The sequence below is a fragment of the Schistocerca piceifrons genome, chromosome 2 (genome assembly GCF_021461385.2).
Source record: "Schistocerca piceifrons isolate TAMUIC-IGC-003096 chromosome 2, iqSchPice1.1, whole genome shotgun sequence".
NCBI classification, from domain to species: domain Eukaryota; kingdom Metazoa; phylum Arthropoda; class Insecta; order Orthoptera; family Acrididae; genus Schistocerca; species Schistocerca piceifrons.
In genome coordinates this window covers 661,612,910-661,634,278 of record NC_060139.1, presented here as the reverse complement: position 1 = coordinate 661,634,278, position 21,369 = coordinate 661,612,910, and the positions used below count along the sequence as shown (strand labels likewise).

Here is a 21,369-nt window from a genome sequence, read left to right as displayed (position 1 = left end):
CGCTGCTTTCAACACTCCTCTGTGGAACATTCTCATACCTGTAGACCAGATTCTGGACGCCCGTGTACTACAGACTTACTGCAAGATCGACGCATTTTGCGAGCAACAGCGGCGACCGCAAGTAATCGAGGGACGAATTCCAGGCCCATGTTGCTGCTGCCGTGTAGTCAGAGACCGTTGGGAACCGTCTGCTTATGCAGGACTAAGATCACGTGTGCCTTTGGCCATGCTGCCACTGATACCACGATACTGTCAAGCGCGGGTACTGCGGTATCGAGAAAGAGTTGGCTGGAGAATGGAATCAGTGATAGGACTAGGTTCTGTTTGCGAGTGACGGACGTACAAGTGTATAGCGTATATCTCGTGAGTTGCCTGTTCCAGAGTGCCATTCGCCCACGATACACAGATACCATCCCAGGCTTCATGGCGTGGCGACCTATCAGTTACAACTCGCGGACGCATTTGGTGCTTCTGCAGGGTAAAGTAATCAATGAACGCTACATTGCACGGGATGTTATCCATGTGCTACTGCAATTTCATAGAAAGCAAGGTGAAATGCTTTTTCAGCGGGGCAATGCACTTGACCCTAACGGCTTCTGGGACGCAACGTGCTCTTCGTCGAATACAACAACTATCCTGGCCAGCAAGATCAGCATATCTCTTGACAATTGAACATGGCGAAGCGGGAACTTTCGTTCTTCAGGATCCGTAAGAACCATTGCGGAATTGCAAGAAAAAGCGCAAGATTCTTGGGACAATCTAGCGTAGGATGCCATTCGACCGGTACTTTTATGCTCGTTTACATGCAAAAATACATCCCTGTGTTGCTGCCAGAGAGGGGTACATTGTGTGTACATGGGACTACTTCGACACCTTTTACTGTTATGATCTATCTGTCACCTCAAAATCAGAAAAATGATCTTGTTATTGAGTGTGTTGCATTGTTTTGACGGTAGTGTAGTAGTGCTGGACACAGGCTCTGACGCTTGGAAGGACTCAGGTGTCGTATGTCTCGCCAAACTCTTACTGCCTGGCGGGTTAGTGTGCCGTGGTTGTCGGAAGCCTTACTTCCGCCTTGCTGGTACAGACTCAAGACAGTGCTTAAAATTTCACCGATGGTTACAGGAACACTCGAATACGCGATAGTTTGCTTACCAGTTTCTCGAACTACCAGTTTCTCGAACTCAAGTAAGCTTTCCATCTTTCTCTGTATACCTACTTCAGATAACAATGAAAGATATGTGTTACATATTCTAACCGTGTCTCTACTACTCCACCAACAAGATGTACTACTACACTACCGAAGTAGTTATTTTTGGATGCCTTTACAAATACCTTCCGAACACTAGCCCCCTTCTAGTAGGAGTTTTCCATGTTTTCATTACCTCGTTCATTATTCTTAACGCTGTTCGAAAGCCTGTGGCTACTTCTACTTCTTTGCTTTTTACGCGGTCCACGTCTCATGTCTAAACGATGTTAAGTTCCAGACATACAGGTGCGAAAACATGTTCTTGAATTCCTTTCCAGTCTTTAAAGGCAGTAGATCGCTTTTTTCTTTATTAAAAAATGGTTCAAATGGCTCTGAGCACTATGGGACTTAACTTCTGAGGTCATCACTCCCCTAGAACTTACAACTACTTGAACCTAACTAACCTAAGGACATCAAACACATCCATGCCCGAGGCAGGATTCGAAGCTGCGACCGTAGCGGTCGCGCGGTTCCAGACTGTAGCGCCTAGAACTGCTCGGCCACCTCGGCCGGCTTTCTTTATTAAATCAGCGTCAATTTGATTATGGTGCCTCCCTTTTTTCGACCACTGTTGTATAATGTTGTTTTGAAAATAATATAATTTTTGCACTTCTGAACTCTATAATATTGTACCCTGCCCGCGACGTAATAACATACTATTTTCTTTTTCTATCGAAGTATTAAGATTTAACGATATAATTTATAGACTAAGTCAATGAACTGCGCTGGAAGTCAGCGAATATGTACGCCCAGAATAATGTGGGCAGCGTATCATTATTCTCTGTGTTTTGTTCTATATAAGAATGTGTGCCCGTCTTTTCTTGCTCTTCTGCTTCTTCTTTAATCGCGCGCCTTTCCGACAGCATCTTACGATAACAGGCTCCTTTTTTCTGCCATTTTGTTCAAATGAACTAAGCTTGTATTCCTGTTAGGAATTTATTTAATCATTCCATTATTGTCGCCAACTGCGACTACTGATAGGATCTTATTATGACTATTATTTCACTCCAGAGTTGAGCTAAGATTATAGTAATTTCCAAGTATTTCGCCGAAATACGGCACAATTCTTGGTTATGTTCAAAACTGTGAGAATTATTCACAAAATGTTAGATTTCAGTACAAAAAACTTATTTTGTTAAATAATAATTGTTTAATTTAACATTTCTACTTTCATTTTGTAGTAGCAATCACAAATTCCCAAGTTATAAATGTTATAGATATTTTTTCATCCACATTTTTTCTTACGATGCCAACGCGATACTCACGAGGTTAAATTAACTCATTCTGAATCTCTTGCGAGGTGAGAAGCTAGTTAGAAATTTCCTTGAGATTACAAAAACACCAATTAAATGCTTTTCAGCACGCTTCAAGTCTACTGTCCTGCACTTCAAGCAATAAAAGGTAAAAAAAGAGTAGAATAAACTAAGAAGTGGAGTGATCATCTTATGCATTCGATTGTACTGTGTGCATTTTCTGATAAAGTAACTTTTGCTCTAAAAACTAAAAAGTGGCGTGTGTAAAATACTTAATTCATTTACTTTTAGTTAATTATAAGAAGTGATTCCTCTAATTAATCCATTTACTAATAGTTGTGTGTGATATTTAAGTAATAAAAATAACCAATCTCATGCTCATATTTAAAAATAAAGAATCAAGAATAATTAGGATATATTAAGTTGAAGAAATTCTGCTTAATAATCACAAAAATGCTAATTTTTACGAATTACGATAAGAACTTGAGATTTCGTCAGTCTGCTATTTCGAGACATAATTAGTTTAAAATATTTATTCAGTTGCTGAATTATTACAAACATATAAATATACTTAAGCTTATTTTACATCCATTACAATTTACGCTAGCCGAAGCATAAGTTTCCATAATTGCATAATCATATCCACTCATATTTATAAAATACCGTAGTTAAAACTTTAGTACGACTCTAATCATTAGATTCATTTCTCCTACTATTGAACGCTTTAGGTTATGATCTATTTATCCATAAATCAGATTCTCTGCTATCAAGTGTGACGAAAATGTAAGACTCTTTTGTTGGGAGTTTCGTTTCCTTCTGCCTGTCTGGTGTTTGTTATGTTAAATACCCCATGGACACTGCTCGCTGATTATTGCACTTTAGTAAGATTAGAATTGGCGCGTGGGAGCAGTGTACTGCTAAAAGCACAGGGAACGCAGCTGTTCTAGGACATTCGCGGTAGTTACGAAACGAGTGGAACGTGTCTCCCTTTATTTATAGAGCCGTCCACTGGTTCGTGTCCCCAGCTGCGGTGTACTGCATTAAGGGATCAGACCGATATGCCCTGAGGCGTTGTTTGTCTGGTAAACAGCATCTTCGCTACCGTTGCAAAAAGCTAAGGTTAGCGCGTGGTGATATATGTACGAAATCCATCATTCACTCAGCAAGACGACCTCTAAAGCGCCTGAACTCAGTCACAAAGCAACCACATTACACACGTTGAAAGAGTCAGAGACTGTGCTGTACAGTACCATCTCCGTGGTCACCCTAAACGCTAGCCCACACTCTCTCTGCAGTTTCCGCTCCGCCGATCTCCTTCCAAGCTGTATGCTGGTGCTTGAGGCTACTTGAGTTCGATGCCCCTGCGCCTGCAGATTTATTTTTTTTTTAATCAGAGTACGCTTTGGCGTGAATAAGAGGTTGATGAATTTTCAAAAACGTTCATTCACGAACAAGGGAACAAGCAGCTTAACGCTATTAAAAATGCACGTTGATCATAAAGTCGAATTGACAAACCAGGGACTCCTACGATACGACTCGGCAAACGAATGGCAACGAGATGGGGAGCTATTAATATCAATGCGGGCTACACTGGGAAGAAGGGAGAGCTGGCAGAGGCTGTAAGTAAGATGGGGATGGACGTTTTAGCTGTTAGTGATATTCGGGTAAGGGGTGAGAAAGAAGAATAAGTGGGAGAATACAAGGTCTACCTGTCTGGAGTCAAAGCAGGAATAGCACAATGGGGTGTAGGGCTCTACATCAGGAAAGAAATGGAACCCAGCGTAGTTGCAATAAGGTATGTAAACGAACGACTGATGTGGATAGATTTGACAGTGTCTAGCAAGAAAATTAGGATTGTGTTAGTATATTTGCATTGTGAAGGGACAGATCAAGATAAGATGGATAGTTCTTATGACGCACTCAGTGACGTACTTGTTAGAGTAAAGGACAAGGACAGTGTTCTGCTCATGGGTGATTTTAATGCCAGGATTGGAAATCGAACAGAAGGGTATGAAAAGGTTATGGGTAAATTTGGAGAGGATATGGAGTCTCCGGGCGGGGACTACTAAAGAGGATGTCGTTATCAGGAGAAAGAAAACTGGCGTTCTACGGATCGGAGCGTGGAATGTCATATCACTTAATCGGGCAGGTAGGTTAGAAAATTTAAAAAGGGAAATGGATAGGTTAAAGTTATATATAGTGGGAATTAGTGAAGTTCGGTGGCAGGAGGAACAAGACTTCTGGTCAGGTGACTACAGGGTTATAAACACAAAATCAAATAGGGGTAATGAAGGAGTAGGTTTAATAATGAATAGGAAAATAGGAATGCAGGTAAGCTACTACAAACATTATAGTGAACGCATTATTGTGGCCAAGATAGATACGAAGCCCACACCTACTACAGTAGTACAAGTTTATATGCCAACTAGCTCTGCAGATGATGAAGAAATTGAGGAAATGTATGATGAAATAAAAGAAATTATTCAGACAGTGAAGGGTGAGGAAAATTTAATAGTCATGGGTGACTGGAATTCGGTAGTAGGAAAAGGGAGAGAAGGAAACGTAGTAGGTGAATATGGATTGGGGCTAAGAAATGAAAGAGGAAGCCGTCTGGTAGAATTTTGCACAGAGCACAACGTAATCATAGCTAACACTTGGTTTAAGAATCATGAAAGAAGGTTGTATACATGGAAGAACCTGGAGATACTAAAAGGTATCACATAGATTATATGATGGTAAGACAGAGATTTAGGAGCCAGGTTTTAAATTGTAAGACATTTCCAGGGGCAGATGTGGACTCTGACCACAATCTATTGGTTATGACCTGTAGATTAAAACTGAAGAAACTGCAAAAAGGTGGGAATTTAAGGAGGTGGGACCTGGATAAACTGAAAGAACCAGAGGTTGTACAGAGTTTCAGGGAGAGCATAAGGGAACAATTGACAGGAATGGGGCAAAGAAGTACAGTAGAAGAAGAATGGGTAGCTTTGGGGGATGAAGTAGTGAAGGCAGCAGAGGATCAAGTAGGTAAAAAGACGAGGGGTAGTAGAAATCCTTGGGTAACAGAAGAAATATTGAATTTAATTGATGAAAGGAGAAAATATAGAAATGCAGTAAATGAAGCAGGCAAAAAGGAATACAAAAGTCTCAAAAATGAGATCGACAGGAAGTGCAAAATGGCTAAGCAGGGATGGCTAGAGGACAAATGTAAGGATGTAGAGGCTTATCTCACTAGGGGTAAGATAGATACTGCCTACAGGAAAATGAGAGAGACCTTTGGAGATAAGAAAATCACTTGTATGAACATCAAGAGCTCATATGGAAACCCAGTTCTAAGCAAAGAAGGGAAGGCAGAAAGGTGGAAGGAGTATATAGAGGGTTTATACAAGGGCGATGTACTTCAATATTGTGGAAATGGAAGAGGATGTAGATGAAGATGAAATGGGAGATATGATACTGCGTGAAGAGTTTGACAGAGCACTGAAAGACCTGAGTCGAAACAAGGCCCCCGGAGTAGACAACATTCCATTGGAACTACTGACGGCCTTGGGAGAGCCAGTCCTGAAAAAACTCTACCATCTGGTGAGCAAGATATATGAAACAGGCGAAATACCCTCAGACTTCGAGAAGAATATAATAATTCCAACCCCAAAGAAAGCAGGTGTTGACAGATGTGAAAATTACCGAACAATCAGTTTAATAAGCCACAGCTGCAAAATACTAACACAAATTCTCTACAGACGAATGGAAAAACTAGTAGAAGCCGACCTCGGGGAAGATCAGTTTGGATTCCGTAGAAATATTGGAACACGTGAGGCAATACTGACCTTACGACTTATCTTAGAAGAAAGATTAAGGAAAGGCAAAAATGGTTCAAATGGCTCTGAGCACTATGGGACTTAACACCTATGGTCATCAGCCCCCTAGAACTTAGAACTACATAAACCTAATTAGCCGAAGGACATTACACAATACCCAGTCATCACGAGGCAGAGAAAATCCCTGACCCCGCCGGGAATCGAACCCGGGAACCCGGGCGCGGGAACGCTACCGCACGACCACGAGCTGCGGACAAAGAAAGGCAAACCTACGTTTCTAGTATTTGTAGACTTAGAGAAAGCTTTTGACAATGTTGACTGGAATACTCTCTTTCAAATTCTAATGGTGGCAGAAGTAAAATACAGGGAGCGAAAGACTATTTACAATTTGTACAGAAACCAGATGGCAGTTATAAGAGTCGAGGGACATGAAAGGGAAGCAGTTGTTGGGAAGGGAGTAAGACAGGGTTGTAGCCTCTCCCCGATGTTATTCAATCTGTATATTGTGCAAGCAGTAAAGGAAACAAAAGAAAAATTCGGAGTACGTATTAAAATCCGTGGAGAAGAAATAAAAACTTTGAGGTTCGCCGATGACATTGTAATTCTGTCAGAGACAGCAAAGGACTTGGAAGAGCAGTTGAATGGAATGGATAGCGTCTTGAAAGGAGGATAGAAGATGAACATCAACAAAAGCAAAACGAGGATAATGGAATGTAGTCGAATTAAGTCGGGTGATGCTGAGGGAATTAGATTAGGAAATGAGACACTTAAAGTAGTAAAGGAGTTTTGCTATTTGGTGAGCAAAATAACTGATAATGGTCGAAGTAGAGAGGATATAAAATGTAGACTGGCAATGGCAAGGAAAGCGTTTTTGAAGAAGAGAAATTTGTTAAATCGAGTATAGATTTAATTGTCAGGAAGTCATTTCTGAAAGTATTTGTATGTAGTGTAGCCATGTATGGAAGTGAAACATGGACGATAAATAGTTTGGACAAGAAGAGAATAGAAGCTTTCGAAATGTGGTGCTACAGAAGAATGCTGAAGATTAGATGGGTAGATCACATAACTAATGAGGAAGTATTGAATAGGATTGGGGAGAAGAGAAGTTTGTGGCACAACTTGACTATAAGAAGGGATCGGTCGGTAGGACATGTTCTGAGGCATCAAGGGATCACCCATTTAGTATTGGAGGGCAGCGTGGAGGGTACAGATCGTAGAGGGAGACCAAGAGATGAATACACTAAGTAGATTCAGAAGGATGTAGGTTGCAGTAAGTACTGGGAGATGAAGAAGCTTGCACAGGATAGAGTAGCATGGAGAGCTGCATCAAACCAGTCTCAGGACTGAAGACCACAACAACAACAACAATGGAGGCCAACAGGAACGGGAAACAACTCTTGGATTTCTGTGCCAGTATCGGCTTAGTAAATACAAACTCCTTTTTTTAAAGATAAGGACATTCACCGGTATACTTGGGAAGGCAGGGGAACCAGATCTGTCATTGACTATAAAATAACAGATCAGAAATTCAGGAAGGCTGTGAGAGACACACGTGTATTCAGGGGATTCTTTGATGACACTGATCACTATTTAATCTGCAGTGAAATTGGTGTTGTGAGGCCGAAAGTGCAGGAGGTCAGGTCCATATGTAGGAGGATAAGAGTGGAGAAACTTCAGGATAAGGAAATCAGGCCCAAGTACATAACAGTGATCTCAGAAAGGTACCAGTTAATTGAGTGTAGTCAATTACAGTCATTGGAAAAGGAATGGACTAGGTTCAGAGACACAGTGCTAGAAGTGGCTAAAGAATGTCTTGGAACAGTAGTGTATAAAGGTAGAATGAAGCAAACAGCTTGGTGGAATGACACAGTCAAGGCAGCCTGTAAAAGGGAAAAAAAGGCGTACCAAATATGGCTACATATTAGAACTCAGGTAGACAGAGAAAGTTATGTTGAAGAAAGAAACAAAGCCAAACAGATAATTGCAGCATCCAAGATGAAATCTTGGGAAGACTTTAGAAACAGGTTGGAGACTTTGTGTCAAGCTGCTGGAAAACCATTCTGGAGTGTAATTAGCAGTCTTCGAAAGGGAGGTAAGAAGGAAATGACAAGTATTTTGGACAGGTCAGGAAAACTGCTGGTGAATCCTATGGATGCCTTGGGCAGATGGAGGGAATATTTTGAAGAGTTGCTCAATGTGGGTGAAAATACGATCAGTAATGTTTCAGATTTCGATGTACAACGGGATAGGAATGATGATGGAAATAGGATCACTTTTGAGGAAGTGGAGAAAATGGTCAATAGATTGCAGTGCAATAAAGCGGCTGGGGTGGATGAAATTAAGTCGGAACTCATCAAACATAGTGGAATGTCAGGTCTTCAATGGCTACACAGGATAATTGAAATGGCGTGGGAGTCGGGACATGTTCCATCAGACTGGACGAAAGCAGTAATCACACCAAGCTTTAAACATGGAAACAGAAAAGATTGTAACAACTACAGAGGTATTTCTTTAATCAGTGTTGTGGGTAAAATCTTCTCAGGTATTGTTGAAAGGAAAGTGCGAGTATTAGTTGAGGACAAATTGGATGAAAATCAGTGTGGGTTTAGGCCTCTTAGAGGTTGTCAGGACCAGATCTTTAGCTTACGGCAAATAATGGAGAAGTGTTACGAGTGGAACAGGGAATTGTATCTATGCTTTATAGATCTAGAAAAGGCATATGACCGGGTTCCTAGGAGGAAGTTATTGTCTGTTCTACGAGATTATGGAATAGGAGGCAAACATTTGCAAGCAATTAAAGGTCTTTACATAGATAGTCAGGCAGCAGTTAGAGTTGACGGTAAACTGAGTTCATGGTTCAGAGTAGTTTCAGGGGCAAGACAAGGCTGCAACCTGTCTCCACTGTTGTTCATATTATTTATGGATCATATGTTGAAAACAATAGACTGGCTGGGTGAGATTAAGATATGTGAACACAAAATAAGCAGTCTTGCATATGCGGATGACTTAGTTGTGATGGCAGATTCGATTGAAAGTTTGCAGAGTAATATTTCTGAGCTAGATCAGAAATGTAAGGACTATGGTATGAAGATTAGCATCTCCAAAACGAAAATAATGTCAGTGGGAAAGAAATATAAACGGATTGAGTGCCAAATAGGAGGAACAAAGTTAGAACAGGTGGACAGTTTCAAGTACTTAGGATGCATATTCTCACAGGATGGCAACATAGTGAAAGAACTGGAAGCGAGGTGTAGCAAAGCTAATGCAGTGAGCGCTCAGCTACGATGTACTCTCTTCTGTAAGAAGGAAGTCAGTTCCAAGAGTAAGTTAAATGTGCACCGTTCAATCTTTCGACCAACTTTGTTGTGTGGGAGCGAAAGCTAGGTGGATTCAGGTTACCCTATCAATAAGTTTGAGGTTACGGATATGAAAGTAGGATAGTAGCTAGGATGATTGCAGGTACTAGTAGATGGGAACAATGGCAGGAGGATGTCCACAATGAGGAAATCAGAGAAAAACTGGGAATGAACTCTATAGATGTAGCAGTCAGGGTGAACAGGCGTAGATGGTGGGTTCGTGTTACACGCATGGGAGAAGCAAGGTTACCCAAGAGACTCATGTGTTCAGCAGTAGAGGGTAGGAGAAGTCGGGGTAGACCAAGGAGAAGGTACTTGGATTCGGTTAAGAATGATTTTGAAGTAATAGGCTTAACATCAGAAGAGGCACCAATGTTAGCACTGAATAGGGGATCATGGAGGAATTTTATAAGGGGGACTATGCTCCAGACTGAACGCTGAAAGGCATAATCAGTCTTAAATGATGATGATGATGATGATGATGATGACGATTATCATAAAGTCTTCATCGATTTCAAAGTAATAGTGGATGCACTTACCTAATAAATAACTATAAATCATTTTTGTGATAATGTGAGATTATTCTTTTTTATCAGGATAATCAAGAAGAATGCTTACGATAAAAGTCGTTAGCCCGCAACTGTCCGGTTTATATATCTGTAGATATAACAGGACTTCTCTCGGAAATTTAACAAGCCTGCACCAGCAAGAGCAAACAGCTGCTACTTGTCAATAAATCGCAAAGATCTGGAAACGTTGCTGATGAATCGTGCTGCGGGAGACCTCCTGTACGAGAAGAGACTGTTGTTAGATACCCGATCGGGAGTTTCCCAAAGGTGGCAGATACATATCGGTGGTGAAGGGGAAATGAAGTAGCCAAGGGAGACTAAACACTAACATAAATTTAACCTGTTAGTGTTAGCTCTGGCATCCAGTGGTTAGTGCTCGGCGTCTGTTCACAAATTAGTGCGGCTGCTGCAAGTCTTTGATCTTCTTGCAGGAAACGCAAATATATGCGGTGGAACGCAACTTGTGATCAGGCCATTGAACGAAGAATTCAGGCATGGAGGAAATTTAGCAGTAACAGAAAAACAGAAAAATGGCAGGATATTCACAAAGTTCAAAAGCAGTACTAGAAAGGTATTAGAAGAGTAGACTACATAAATCTGGAAAGACTTAAGAGAAATAGCTTGAGAAATTTCTACTGAATATTCATGGAAAATATAAAAGGTTGTAGACATAACTGAGTAGGCTTCCGCAGCCGGTGTTGTGCTCATTCAAATTCTTTTGGGTGTTGTACCGCGTCATGTGTTGACAGATGTGAAAATTACGGAACTATCAGTTTAATAAGTCACAGCTGCAAAATACTAACACGAATTCTTTACAGACGAATGGAAAAGCCGGCCTCGGGGAAGATCAGTTTGGATTCCGTAGAAATATTGGAACACGTGAGGCAATACTAACCTTACGACTTATCTTAGAAGAAAGATTAAGAAAAGGCAAACCTACGTTTCTAGCATTTGTAGACTTAGAGAAAGCTTTTGACAACGTTAACTGGAATGCTCTCTTTCAAATTCTGAAGGTGGCAGGGGTAAAATACAGGGAGCGAAAGGCTATTTACAATTTGTACAGAAACCAGATGGCAGTTATAAGAGTCGAGGGGCATGAAAGGGAAGGGAGTGAGACAGGGTTGTAGCCTCTCCCCAATGTTATTCAATCTGTATATTGTGCAAGCAGTAAAGGAAACAAAAGAAAAATTCGGAGTAGGTATTAAAATCCATGGAGAAGAAATAAAAACTTTGAGGTTCGCCGATGACATTGTAATTCTGTCAGAGACAGCAAAGGACACGGAAGAGCAGTTGAACGGAATGGACAGTGTTTTGAAAGGAGGATATAAGATGAACATCAACAAAAGCAAAACGAGGATAATGGAATGTAGCCGAATTAAATAGGCTGATGCTGCGGGAATTAGATTAGGAAATGAGACGTTTAAAGTAGTAAATGAGTTTTGCTCTTTGGGGAGCAAAATAGCTGATGATGGTCGAAGTAGAGAGGATATAAAATGTAGACTGGCAATGGCAAGGAAAGAGTTTCTGAAGAAGAGAAATTTGTTAAATCGAGTATAGATTTAAGTGTCAGGAAGTCGTTTCTGAAAGTATTTGTACGGAGTGTAGCCATGTATGGAAGTGAAACATGGACGATAAATAGTTTGGACAAGAAGGGAATAGTAGCTTTCGAAATGTGGTGCTATAGAAGAATGCTGAAGATTAGATGGGTAGATCACATAACTAATGAGGAGATATTGAATAGAATTGGGGAGAAGAGGAGTTTGTGGCACAACTTGACGAGAAGAAGGGACCGGTCGGTAGGACATGTTCTGCGGCATCAAGGGATCACAAATTTAGCATTGGAGGGCAGCGTGGAGCGTAAAAATCGTAGAAGGAGACCAAGAGATGAATACACTAAGCAGATTCAGAAGGATGTACGTTGCAGTAGGTACTGGGAGATGAAGAAGCTTGCAGATGATAGGGTAGCATGGAGAGCTGTATCAAACCAGTCTCAGGACTGAAGAGCACCACAACAACAACAACAACAACCGCGCCATTGTATGAAATATTTTTATTATAAGCTACAAAACCGACGTTTCGACCGTATTACAACAGCCTTCCTAGAGGGCAAGACTTGGTAACACGATCGAAACGTCGATTTTACAGTTTACAACTGAAGTATTTTATACAGTGACGCGCTACGAGACAGATAAGAATTTTAAGCATCATAAAGGATTATAAGCCCCCAATAATCTGTTTTAAAAGAACAAATAGATCTCTAGACACAAATACTGATGTAAGTTGCAAAATTCTCAATACTTTGATAAACTCTTCAACTTTGAAAAGTCTAAAAAAAATAAAATAAAATAAACTTCACAAATCCAGATTCGAAGCTGCCCGCTGTCACAGAGGTAGGGGAGATTAAAAAAACAACAAAGCCCCAGGAGAAGGTAGCATATTTTGGAGATCTGGAAACTCAAAGAGCAAAATATCACATAAAAATTGTCACTTAAGTATGGATTACAGAAAAATCCCACATGGACAGTAATGAGCGTCTATGCACCCATTCGATGCACCCATTGTACAGAAAGGGCAACAAGACAGAGCCTAATAATTACAGATATGTCTCATAGTTACCGGTCACTTACAAAATTCCAAGGGATTACTCAGCAGACTAGAACCACAAACTGACATACAGATAAGTGAATATCGAGCAGGCCCCAGAAAGGAAAAATCAGGCATTGAAAATATTTGGAAAATGCGGAAACACCTGAAGGTGTGACTGTAGTCACATTTGTTGACTTTATGACCGTAGACAGGCAGACTCTCTTTCACACAATACAAGAATGGAACAGATAGAAAAACTAGGGCACACATAAAACAGACACTCACAGACACCACATAATAAAAGTTATTGGAGAAGCCCCAGAACCACCGATGTGCACATAGCGAACAGACAAGGAGTGAGCTCTCCCTCTTTTATCCAAAATGGCCTTGAACAAAATTATGAAACAATGGGAAGAAAAGTTAAACTGATTCTGTTAGGAAGAACAAGTGTGAATAAAACAACCATAAAATACCCGACATTTGCAGATGACCTAGCAATACTCAGCAACAATACACAAACAGAAGAAGCAATTGAACACTTACATGGAGTCTCTGCAAAACAGATCTACTTATGAGAAACACAATAGATGGAGAGAAAGAACAACAAAACACAAGAGTTGTATTCAAAATACGAAACGTTAAAAGATTGGAAAAATATGAGAATCTGGGGGAATATAAAGAAATAGAACATTCAAACAAGGCCTCAAACCTAGAAAGAACAGAAAAACAAAGATGTCACTTCTAATGGATGAAAATCTACAGTTTTACGTCGAATAATATGGCCTGTTTGTCCATCAAAAGAAATATGAGAAAGTATGCCCGCACAGATGTTTAATGGATGATAAGGGGATTGGTCTCTGCATCATTCGGACCCTGTGTGTAGTCCCCTTACAAATGAGCTTCGCACCAAAAAGAAACAGGTATGTACTCTCTTTACTAATTGAACTGAGACTCACTTGTTAAGAGAACGGTGGTCCATTGATCTGTAGACTAGTGTACTTATTTGTGAGCATACTAGAAACGTATTGTTAGTTTCTTCATGTTCGTAGAGTGCTGTTATTCCGCAAATGTATATACAATTAATGAAAGGCCGCTCGAGTTGCTAATAGACATTAACTTACGTCCAAGTCGTTTTCTAGTGGACCTGAAAATCGTGCTGTTGCTTCGCAAACATCTTCTCAGTAGCTTGGCTCTGAGCACTATGGGACTTAACTTCTGTGGTCATCAGTCCCCTAGAACTTAGAACTACTTAAACCTAACTAGCCTAAGGACATCACACACGTCCATGCCCGAGGCAGGATTCGAACCTGCGACCGTAGCGGCCTCGCGGTTCCAGACTGTAGCGACTAGAACCGCATGGCCACACCGGCCGGCTCTCAGTAGCTGCAGCAGAGAGAGACGGTTGCTGGGAATGAATTAACCTATGTTTCTTCCAAAGCAGCAAAAATTAGAAATCGGCGTGCGTTTTAGTCCCTGGTAGTCCTTGACAGTACATTATGGACAAACACTGTTGCCAATATCTATGACAACAGAGGAGCGAAGTGTCAGCCGTCTGTACACACGTATATTTTCATTTGCCTCCTATTTTTCATCCCATTTCGTCCAATAAGCCTCACTAAGGCAAGAAAGAAAAATGAAGATGTAACGCCCGTTAACAGTGAAGTCATTCTGTTAAGCCGGGTACAGTCGCTGATACGGCACGAATTTTCGGCAACAAGGTTTACTGCAATCTTCACATGACTACTGATGATTGATTTGTCCGTCGGTGCATGCCTTTATACGGGTACCCTGCACCCCCCCCCCCTTTCTCCACCCCTTCCGTTCCGGTACGGGCCCGCGGCGGGGTAAGGTGGCTGGCGGGCTCTGACGGCTCAGTTGCAGCTTTCCTGCCTTTGGGTTCATGTCCTGCCTCCACGCTCCTCCCTCAGTTTGCCGAGCGTCGTGTCCCTAGCCTTGCTGAGACGAAAGCCACTGTCTTTAGTTATCAAGTTCGAATCAATCATCAGTAGTCAGCTGAAGATGGCAGCAAGTCTTGTTGCGGAATTCGAACGTAAGGATTTAAATTACACATTAACAGAGAAAATCCCCAATCGTATAATTAGAGCATTAAATAAGAAACACAGACTTACATAGGACAAGGATGCGAAAAGAAACTGGGAGAGCCTTTTGCAAACGAACCATGCTGACGTTAAGTTTAATTGGTTTTGGAAACCCACGAGAATCTTGATCTGGGTGGCTGGACGGTGAGTTGATTATCACTCCTTCCGATCCACTGCGTTAACCACATCACCACCTCCCTCGGTAAGAAATAAATATCGCTTCTCTCAAATAGGAATCCAGTGTCCTTACTAATCGTTTCATGGCCATCTCTGCTTGAGAGAATGGAAGGTTACATTTCAATATCCCTTCGACTTCGAGGTTATCAGTGAAGGAGTACCACACTGTCCAGTCACAATAATGTCACCACCTGTCAAAAGCCTGAGTATCCACCTTTCGCAGCGCTGGCCGCTGTGAGATGTGCAGGAGGAGAATCAACGAGGCTTTCCAAGGTACCGAGGGGGATGTCGAACCACGCTGACTCCAATACCGGGGATAGCTGCACCAAGTTTCTCGGTTGAGAAAGCCCGTTCGAGATGTCCTACAGAGTCTCGATTCTGTGTAAATCCGGGGAGTTTGGTGGGCAGGAGAGTACGTTAAACCCATCCCGGTGCTCTTCGAACCACGAATGTACACTGCGAGCTGTGTGACACGTTGCATTGTCCTGCTGGTAGATTTCATCATGCCAAACTACATGCAGGGGTGGATGTGGTCCCCAAGGATAGACGCATACTTGTGTTGAGCCAGTGTGCCTATAATGACGAGATGACCCAAGGAATGCCACGCAAACATTCCCCACACCATTGCCCTGGCCTGGACCCTTCTGACGATCGTTGCAGGGTATTTGCTGTCAGTCCGATGGATCATAAAACGTGATTCATCTGAAAAGGCCACCAGTCGCCTTTCAGTGGACGTATACTTGCGGTACTGGCGTGCAAATTACAGTTTTCGTCGCCGATGAGTAGCAGTCAGCGTGGGTGCGTGAACCAGGTGGTTGCTTCAGAAGCCTATACGCAGCAACTTTCGCTGAATGGTCGTTAAGCAGACACTGCCGGTAGACTCTTAGTTCATTTTCACAGTCAGTTGGCCGACATTTTCACCTCTGTTCACCTGCAAAAAACTCCGCAACCGTCGTTCACACCTGTCTTTTATGACCCGTGGTGCACGATAGTTACCTCGGCGCCCGTTTTGAATAGCGCCAGTTTGCCATTTTAACCACAGCGACGCGCGGAGAGTTTACAGACTTCGTCGTTTCAGAAACGCTGTCACTCTTGGCCCGAAAGCAAATCATCATGTCCTTTCGCAGGTCAGATGAAAAACTCTGAATTCGCATTACGATAACGACTGTACTGTTTTCCTTGTTCCCTCAACACGCTTTATATACCCTTCACTGCTAGTGCTGCTGCCTGCCGTCTGTGAGTGGTTATTACACGTTGACGTCGAACATCGGCAGTGATGACATTAATGTTGCTCGACCGTATAGTCCAACTTATCTTTCTGTGAAGAAAACATTCCGGAATTCATATGAATCGATTTCTGTCAGTCGCCGGGATCCTAATTTGTGACGTTCGTACGTAGATTTGTACCTTGCACATCCATAAATTTCGGTACTGAGGAAGGCAGATGTAGGTGATCATACTCTTCACACAGCCTTAAATGAGACGAGAAGGAGCAGCAGCCGATGGCGGTACTCACCGATGCGGACACTGTAGGTCGGGTTGTTGCTGGCGTGCGCGCCCAGGAGGCAGCTGGCCGCCACCACCACCAACCACGGTAGCAGCCTCAGCCTATGCCTCAGGCCACCCGCCATGTCGGCGCCTGCGGTAACGCCACCACCTGTCAAGTACATCGCCACCACTATACAGTGCGTCACGATGCATACAGGGTTTAGACAATTACGTACGAACACGTACCTAACGTCGTGTTGGACAATGCTTGATATTCTTAATAGCTTTAATCCTGATGCTGAGTTTATAGCCATGAAAGTTACACTGCAGTATCTTGAACTAGCATAGGTCAAATGCTAACTTGTAACCTCGTCCATTAATCGTCCAAAAGAAACTCCGCAACAGACTATTGAAACTACTCGTATTGAAACTACTAACCAGCAAAACATGAGACATAAATACCTCGACTATCGTTCACGCCTACAAGTCACATCCCTAGCAAATATTGCTTGGATCTCTGCCCCTTCCAAGTTTCAGCAGACGTCCGAAATCCTCGAATGTTCTGATCTCCAATTAACTTTAAGCATTCGTTTACCCTCCCCTAGCAGCATCCTGTACCGGCCTATAAAGATACAGCACCTTCACGGTCGTACGCTTCCAGCAAAATCGAATGCCAACACCCCATTGCTTCCTCTGTTCTTGAGAAGCCTGATCTCCTACCGTCCTACCTTCCTAATATCTCCACACTCTCCATGTCCTTTCCTTCAGTAATTTAAACTGTCTCCCTCTCCCAGGCGTGAATTCATTCCGAAGGCATTCTGCTAACTGCAACATACGCCAATTCTTCCATTCCAAATGCTGAAAAATATCCTTTCTCTGCATGAATGCAATGCAACCGGCCTCGTACAACGTGCACCCCTTCCCTTTACCGTTCCTAAGACTCATCCCATATCCTTTTTCATATCATTTAATTTTTAATCCCGTCTGCATCCAAATCCGTCTCGTAGAAAATACTACCGCTCGGCCACACCGGCCGGCAATCTTCTTCTTTCTTGCAATACGTTATACGCAGAGTACTAGAGTGAGTCACTGGGAGATATTGTAGCTCTAGGGGAAGGAATTACATAAAATACGACGTGGCCGCTAAATCCACTGTGACGAGGACGGTGCTTTGTGTCGATGAAGGAGATGTATATGGCGGGAGTGCCAAAGATGGCGGACTTCATGAAACATTAATGGCAGACATTTCATAGTTCGTATAGAAATTAATAGTAGCCACATGAATCATGATACCTCAAAAAGAAACATGTACATTACTATTATTTGCACGATGATTCTGATGGTGTAATCAGATTTTCAATACCTGTATTAGTTTAAAGTTTAGTATCTGACGGTAAATTGTACAAGTAAAACCCAGCAACGAATTTACAAACTAGAAACGCTTCATCCGATTTTGTCGATCGCCGTGTCTTTAGAAAGCTATTTGTGTAAACCTAAATTGGTATGAATTACATGCATGTAACTTGAATAGTACATGAATTATTTGAGGTTAAATTGGCCGATTTCTCTCGATCGCGTCAGGCCATAAGTACTCCACAGTTACACGATAAAACGGTAGCATCATGCTTATAAATATATTTATTCATCTATTTCTTTGTTTATGTCCGATATATACTATTTATGAAGAAATTGGTTAAATATTTACTGTGTTTTAGAAAGCACAGAGACATTAGGCTCCTAGCTTACCTTTTGCTTCAGCGTGTTTATGGTCCAGCCGTAGGAATATTTATTTAATTTCAAGTTATTTAAATGCAAATCCAGTATTTAGAAAGTGTTTCATTATGTTTGTGAATGTGCATTCGCTTGAAGATATGGCGGGGGCACTGTAGCCAATCACAACGCTCGTGAATGGGGAGACTGGATGGAAGTGGGAGAAGAGCATCGTTTCGAGAGAGGACAGGATAGTTCTGGAGAGTCGCACAGGACACGGGACGGTACGCGGAAAGTACAGCGGACGGACGCACAGTCGGCGGAAAGACTTGGAGTGGAGCAGTTTGCGCATGATCGCGAGAGATAAAGATACTTCGGAGTGCCGACTTATGTGCTTGTGAAATTTCCGTGGCTTCTGCAGTGAAGACGAAATACGCCTTTGGAAGTGAATATCTCGCGAGCTATGTTGTTGTTCATAAGTAATTACGTGGAGTAGGAATCTATTGTTTCCCTGTTATTCAACTTATATTTTATTTAATTGCTGCACCATCGACACCAATAAGTGTTTTGCAGAAATATGCCGCATTCTCAAAAGTAATTTTACTATCGTACTCATAATTTAAAGTCGTTAAGATAGAGCCTGTAAATTTTATTTAATTGGTAGTCTTTCATTTATAAATTTCTATATCAGTTCGCTATTGCCGAGTGATAGGAACCTTCGACCATTCGATTCATATATGTATTCATATTGTATACTGTAGAGTCAGCAGTATTTGGCCTGTAATGCGGAACCTACGTATCCCAGCCCCTAGACATCGAAACCAGCCGCAACTTTTAATATTGCAACTTTGAGTCGGAGGGTACGTGGTTGAGGGCCACTTCCTTTCACCATATACTATATGAAAGCCCGCCTTTACTGTGACATGTCAGAAGAAACGGCAGGCAATTCCATTCGTTTAATTCCAACCGCTTCTAGGAATACATGAAATTTAGTCGCAGCTGCGAATACAGACAAACATCGGCTGTGTAATGGAATGGCGACCATGAAAATTTGTTCTGTACTGGGACTCGAACCTGCATTTTCCACTTAACGAACGCTGTCACATTACAATTAGACTATCCGAGCAAGCCTCACGGCCAGATCCAAACTTCCGTATGTTGTCAACCACGTGCCGTCAGGCGTGCTCGGAAAGCCTAATGCTGAGGCGACCGCAGGCGATAAGCGGTAAATCTGGGTTCAAGTCCAGGTCCGGCACAAATTTTCATGGTCGTCGTTCCATTATACAGTTGATAGGTGTCCATATTCGCAGCTGCGAATACATTTCATAACGGCTGGAGTTTCCGCGGTGCCTGTTCCTTCGGACATGCATGCATGTATTTGCATCGTATTGCACTGCATCGTATTTATGAACAACAGAAGCACTGCAATGTTCTATCTTGTAGGAAGTTGTTCGTTGGGTGGGTAGGTGGGTGCAGTGTGCTCCTGAATTATTCTCTTGAAGGGTGAAACTATCGCCGAAGTGTTGACTGTAGCGCTGGATAAAAGGTTGGAGGAACCTATTCTGACACTGCAGAGCCCTCAAATTACCCTCGTATTGACATGCGAGTTGTTCGATTTAATATATGATATTGGTCCGTTCATAACTAGTGACACAGAAAGCTGTGCTGTGCTGGACTGTACTCAGAACGCAATTTTACTTTCATCTTGTAGTACATGACTGACTGACTTACGACACGCAACGTTGAGACTTAAAAATATTTCTTGTTGGCCATTTACAGCTACATGTGCACCACTAGTACTTTTATTTATTGTTTATTTATTGGTCTACAGGTACCCATTCTCTGAAAAGTTGAGGCTCTATTGTATTAAGACTGGCTGTTCAAATTCGATAAAACGTGTCGTAATACAGCTGTTGATTTTCGCGATGCTTCGAAACAAGCGATGATGTTTACTAGCTCCAGGTAGAACTGCAAAACTACCGTAGTGTAGGGAAGCAGCCTACTCACGCCGTAGTAAATTCACATCAGTCTTTCCATTGTGTGCCAGCCAGTCCGCTGTAACTAGCTCTGATGTCATAAAGGTTGCGCAATACTTTAAAAATCAAATAAATAACCTAAAATGTTTCTAGCATGTCAGGAGTAATACTAAATCAACATGTGTTGAATATCAGTTCAATAACTTTAACCATTTTCGAAATTTGGACGTTTTCTGTAAAAATCATTGGCGCAACAGAAAAGAGCTAGAGATTTAAAAATTTATATTTAGATTCCTTTTTCATAATAATTTAATAGAAACAGTACTTTGGATCTCACAAATTAAGATTGTAGTTGAAATTCATGATTTTCTGGTTTTTGTGTTAAAAATTAGGGAAGCAAGATAGATTAAGTAGGCTAATAAATAAGGCTAGGATGTCTATATTTAAGTAAAATGGAGATCCGCTATAACCATAAAGATGTGATAAGTTTCGTTTGAATAACTATAAAACTATAGCGATGGCGTATCTCCAAAGAGCAAGTTCAGAGCTCGTCTACTGTGTGCAGTGTAATTAAATTAATTCTCTCGCCCAAAATATTTAACTTAGCCACGTCAAACTTTTATGATTACTTACCTGTATGCTGAATGCACATTTAAATTGAGAGCTTCATCGGCCATCAGCAAAAGAAGCTATGATTTATTCGGTAACTTAAAGTGGTGCGTTACTAGCCCAGCGGCTAGTCGGGAGAGCCGATTTGATCAGGCGTTCCCTTAGCCGTCCGCACCGCGGCTTTATATATAAGAACGCTGTGCGAGGAAGCAAGGCCCCAGTTATCTCCAGACGCTGAATAGCACGCCATCTGTGTCGGGAGTCGCGTCGCGTCGATATCATTGCTACAAACAGCCTCGGATGCCGTATTAAGTTACTCGGGATACGCGTAACCATGAGATCATTTTCGAGAGAAGTGTTAATTCTGGGATGACTTTAATGATATATCTTCAGTTTGCGTATGTCCTATTTTCACGTGCCGCCGCGGGACAGACATTCTACCATTATTTAGTGTGGCGTTTGATGAACATTATCATCAA

At 41.9% G+C, this 21,369-nt stretch overlaps 1 protein-coding gene across 1 annotated transcript in view; it reads right to left on the bottom strand.

Annotated features, from left to right (window-relative positions):
* Window positions 1-21,369, bottom strand: part of LOC124776227 (glutamate receptor ionotropic, kainate 2-like) — a 276,490-nt gene that overhangs the window by 197,731 nt on the left and 57,390 nt on the right. The window contains exon 2 of the mRNA XM_047251084.1: window positions 16,624-16,764. Within this exon, the coding sequence (XP_047107040.1) occupies window positions 16,624-16,738 (115 nt within the window). The 5' untranslated portion in view covers window positions 16,739-16,764. The remainder of the gene's footprint in view (window positions 1-16,623; window positions 16,765-21,369) is intronic.